General features: G+C 34.3%; 1 protein-coding gene across 1 annotated transcript; it reads left to right on the forward strand.

The window, feature by feature from the left end:
- Positions 1 to 479: 479 nt before the first annotated feature.
- On the forward strand, positions 480 to 4,607 carry LOC104894263 (F-box/FBD/LRR-repeat protein At1g13570). The gene is made up of 4 exons (XM_057395251.1): positions 480 to 675; positions 2,687 to 3,553; positions 3,652 to 3,816; positions 3,900 to 4,607. The coding sequence occupies exons 1-4, from the start codon at positions 652 to 654 to the stop codon at positions 4,224 to 4,226; spliced, it is 1,383 nt and encodes a 460-aa protein (XP_057251234.1). The 5' UTR covers positions 480 to 651; the 3' UTR covers positions 4,227 to 4,607.
- The last annotated feature ends 562 nt before the right edge of the window (positions 4,608 to 5,169 follow it).

Here is a 5,169-nt window from a genome sequence, read left to right on the forward strand (position 1 = left end):
GTATGTATTGACGTCATAGTATATTAGTTTTAGTTTGTAAGTTAATTTTTAGTTTTTGTAAAGTGTTCTGATCATTTGAGTGGTTTGCGTGGTTTTTACAATGTGATTTTCTCAATTCTATGAGTGATTTGTAAAGTTTCTTCAAATAAGGTCTAATAAGTTTCAATCAGTGCCAATAAAAGTCTAATAAGTTTCAATCAGGTCAACAAGTTCCAATCAGGTCGAATAAGTTTCAATCAGGACCAATAAATTGAATCAGGTCCAATCAGATTTAATAAGTTCCAATAAATTCAGTTCAGACAAATTTAGTACCAATCAAATATATGTTATTACTTGTTAAAATTTTCAATTAGGTAATTAACTAATTATGGTCCATAACAACTATAGTTTCCTTTATTTTTGTCATCTTTTCACGTCACTCATAAACTCTAAAATATTTGTCATTTCCAATAAAATTATGCTCCATCCCACCTTTTCAGTTTTCACCTCTCTTAAATATTTGTACCAACAAAACAAGAATAAATGGAGATAGAGGCATAGAGCCATAGAGGGAGTAGTTTCTCAACAGATTTCCGTCTTTATCACTTTGGATTTTCTCGCCATTTCATGATCAATTTCGCCAATTGCTAGCACTCCTCCTTTCCTTTTCTCATGGTATCTTCCCACATAATTGCTGTAATTACTTTAATCTATTTTTCTTTGTAGGGTCTCTATTGTAGAGTTTCGTGCTCAATCAAAGTTATTTTTGTTTTCATTTGCTCTTAGTTTAGTGTCTTCATGCATGAGTGATTTCAGTTTTCACTTGCTCTTGGATTCTTTTGCTTGAATTTTATGGTAAAAATGTGTGAATTTCTGCATGTGATGTGAAATTTGTTCACTTGCTATTAGTTTAGTGTGTTTATGCATGAGTTATTTCAGTTTGATTTTAGCTTCATAATGCATGTTATTACAGTTTTATCTGCTCTTGGATTCTTTTGTTTGATTTTGCGCTTGTATATTATGGTAAAAATGTGTGAAATTCTTCATCATGTGCGAATTTATATTTAACATGGGTGTAAAATAAGAATTTCTGTAGTGTTTTATTGGTTTAATTAGTAGAAAGTACAATCCTAGTGTTTGTGTGTGTGTGTTGTATCTATTGTCTAAGTAATTTTGGTTTATAACATTAATCATTTTTTAAATTCATTCTCAAATTAGGTCTATCTTGAAGGGTTAACTACGGATAGTGTATTAGTGTGTACATCTTACTTCCATGTGTAGGATAGTGATATGATTGGGTTGGTGTGGAAGTTTTCTACTTTATGTGGTGGCCGGAGAATAAATAGAATGTTTGTGAAAGTAATTTTTTAGGCTTTGTAGGGAGGATTAGTTTCAAACTTCCAGTCTATGTTAATCAGACATGGATTGAGCGTCTACTTGGATACAGGTGTTCAAGTGTCCGACTCGGCTATTTTGTAGAAAAAAGTCAAGTTTTTAGTTTAAAATGAAGTATCCAAGTAAAGCGTCGTGTCGGACACGACACGACACGAAACCCCGTTTTTGAGGTAAATGAAAGTGTCAGAGTAACATGCCTCCAGTGACGTGCCATAGGTCGCACTAGTAGATTAACAAGAACTAATTGTGATTTAAATGTCTTGGTTTAGTGTGTTTGCACTAGATTAACAAGAACTAATTGTGATTTGAATGTCTTGGTTTAGTGCATTTCTACTACTACCTGGAATTTGACATTTGATAAACATATATGTATGAATTAGCAAAATTAAATTGGGGAAAGAAATAGGCTAAGCTGAAAATGTTTTATACAGAGGAGAATTGAGGCTTTATTCTCTTCGTCTCGTCTGAACTGCTTGAATAAACTTGGACATTTACTTTATGCTAATATAAAATAACTCTATCATATAATATATTGTTGGATTCGTCTCACTGCGTAGTTTTTACATATCTAATTTTCTTTATATGTATCATTACATAATTAGTGAAATATAATACTTCCTTCGTTTTTTTACGTGTTACACTTTGACATTTTAATTGACACTATTCACAAATTTCACTTTGACCATCATTTGTGATTTATACATGAACAAAAATATAGTCACGTGGGATCTTGTTAGATTCATCTTAATATGTACTTTTATAGTTTTTACAAATACAAAAATTAGAGATATATGTCATCAAAATTTTGCATTAGCATGCGTGAAAAGTAAAAGTATAACATGTAAAAAGACCCTGAGGAAGTAGTAAATAAACATAATTAAGAAAATGTGCGCGAAGAAGTTCTTCTCTAATTCCAGTCAGGCCACCATTCTTAAGTGATGAGCTCTAGTGAAAAAAAATTTACTCTATACTTTTATGCTCGTCTGAAGGTCTGAAAATAAGTTAAAGAGGACATAGCCTAAATTGCGAGGGAAAGAAAATGAGTATAGTGCTCGGCATTTGTAGTGGGAAGTAATTTGACTATTTTTTATCTCATGTAAAAGAGTCAAGTCCTTTTAGCATTATAAAGGAGTCAAGGCCTTTTAGCATTGTAAAGGAGTCGAGCCCTTTTAGCATTGCTACTTCATCAAATGTGGTCTTCTGAATCATCAACTGCACTACAAAACAAGCAGATCTACCTTCAGTATTCTCTGCTGTAAATTCCCATTTCCAGAAATTTATAATCAGTTTACTCTTCTTTTTCATATCTTAGATCATCGACAGCATGTCTGCATTTCGTATTTCAAGAAAGCGCAAAGCAACAGCTGATAGAATCAGCAACTTGCCAGAAAATGTAACACAACAAATCTTGGAATGTTTACCTCTGCAAGAGGCAGCAAGGACGAGCGTATTATCAAGCCATTGGAAACATAAATGGGCGGCGACTCAACAGCTTGTACTTGATAAGCAACTTTTTTCTAGCATCTTGAAGAATAAAATGGAAACAACAGACATTTCATTGGCATACTCAAAAACAGTCAATGATATCATATTGAGTCATGTTGGTCCCATATGGAAGTTTGTCCTTTACCTTCCCTCTTGGTTTCCAAAAGAATCAGAATTTAGTCAATGGATACAATATGTGTGTGCTAATGGTGTCAAGGAATTCACTGTGGAGGATGCTTGTCGTCCAGAAAAGTACTTACCTAATTCTTTATTCTCTTGTAAGGACTTGACACATTTGACACTCATCAACTGTAAATTTCTCCCTCTTCCTCCTAAGTTTCAAGGCTTTCCATGTCTTATTAGTCTTAGGTGGGAGACGCCTTCCTTCACTTCAGACAATTGTAAACAGATCAGTGTGTTGGAAACTCTTATTTCTAAATGCCCACAGCTTCGGAGCTTGTGTTTAAGCTTCAGTATGCGTGAAAAGGAAAATCTGCGTATTTGTGCTCCAAAACTTCAAGAATTATTTATGGAGGGTTCACTTTCTCATATATTCTTGGAGGGAACCACTGTTATAAAAAAGCTAGCCTTAGATCTTTTTTGTACGAAGTTCCAACATAGCAAGCATATGAGTGACTTCTTCAGTACCTTGCCCAAAGTAGAGGAGCTCATTCTCAAATGCTTAATTTGGGGGGTAGGTAAATTGATTTTAACCATCTAGCAGCTCAGCTTTTGCTATTTAAATTCTTTGTTGTTATTGTAGTGACTGCTTTTTCATGTCATAATTTGCAGGCGATGAAGTGGTCTGAATTTAGATCTCCCAGAAAATTTCAAAAAGGACTCGACAGGTTGCAATCTCTCAAGTTAGTTGCGATACCACTGCATTGTCATTTCAGTATTTCTCTTCTTCTTTGCTTGTTCATGAGCTCCCCGCCTTTAGAGCGACTATACATTGAAGTAAGTTCTGAGAATTTCTGTTCAATTTTCTTGCCAATTGTATTATCGACGCATAACTAATCTTGCATCCATTTTGAATTTAGGCTTCACAACATGAAAAAGTATCTGATGAGCAGCCAATTCAGATTGATAACACTTGCATCCTTCCGTGCCTTCGAAATATACAACTTGTTGGTATCTCAGGGTTGCACTGTCAGGTGCAACTTATAAAGTTTCTACTTGCCTGCTCTCCCGCACTCGAGGAAATGAGTATTGAACTCAATGTGGGAATGGGAGGAGCTCAAGAAAAATTTCACTTTGTCACAGAGTTACTTCGATATCGCCGAGCCTCACCAACTGCCGAGGTTATTATCAAGACAAAGACATTGTCCTCTGTTAGTTACATTTTCCATCCCATATGGCTTGAATGAGGATAAAGCCCTGTCCCTTGAAGTGATGTGAATCGACCTGTTCCATCTTCCAAGTTAGTCTGCTGCTGAAACTATAATACATCTCAGTACGAGAAGGGTTTAGACATAATATTATGGCTATTAGGATTTTATAGCTATCTGATAATAGTTGCTAATATTTTGGACCAAGTAGCTACATATTCCTCTATATAACAATGTTGTAATTGATCAAGGCAGATATGGATTCTATGTTCTGTACCTTTTTTTTGCTACCCCTTAGCGAATCATGGTGCTTTTGCTGTGTAATGTAGTTTCCTCCAATGCAATGTGTAATGGAGGCTTTTGCTCTGTATTGTAACTATGGTACTTAAGAATGTAATGTACATTTGTTATCTTCCTCCACTCTTCTTTTAAGGCAACGAGAAATCATGTTTTTTTTTTTGTTGGCTCTTTTTGCCTTGAATGTGGGTTTTGATGAGAATTATGTTCCATTTTAAGGGTTTTGATGAGAATTATGTTCCATTTTAAGGGTGCGTTCTATTCAACTTATTGGCCCTGAACTTATTGGACCTTATCTGAACTGAACTTATTGAACTTGAACTGAACTTATTGAAACTTATTAAACCTGATTGGACCTGATTCAACTTATTGGACCTGATTGGAATTTATTGACCTTATTGAAACTTATTAGACCTTATTGGCCTTGATTGAAACTTATTAGACCTTATTGGCCCTGATTGAAACTTATTAGACCTTATTGGACCTGATTGAAACTTATTAGACCTTATTGGACCTGATTGAAACTTATTAGACCTTATTGGACCTGATTGAAACTTATATGACCTTATTAGACAAAAACATTGACCATGAATAACATAAATATTACCACTAACGTAAATACTACCCCTCAAAATTTTTTATGGAGTAATAATTATTATAATTCATCCTTTAAAAAATAATGATT

Source organism: Beta vulgaris, chromosome 5 (assembly GCF_026745355.1).
Source record: "Beta vulgaris subsp. vulgaris cultivar EL10 chromosome 5, EL10.2, whole genome shotgun sequence".
NCBI classification, from domain to species: Eukaryota; Viridiplantae; Streptophyta; class Magnoliopsida; order Caryophyllales; family Amaranthaceae; genus Beta; species Beta vulgaris.

Bases quoted from the DNA above. Each gene is read 5' to 3' on its own strand.
- LOC104894263 (XM_057395251.1), top strand. From the start codon at position 652: ATGGTATCTTCCCACATAATTGCT. The intron at 676-2,686 runs GTAATTACTTTA...TTCATATCTTAG, and splicing joins TATCTTCCCACATAATTGCT to ATCATCGACAGCATGTCTGC. The intron at 3,817-3,899 runs GTAAGTTCTGAG...TTTTGAATTTAG, and splicing joins TAGAGCGACTATACATTGAA to GCTTCACAACATGAAAAAGT.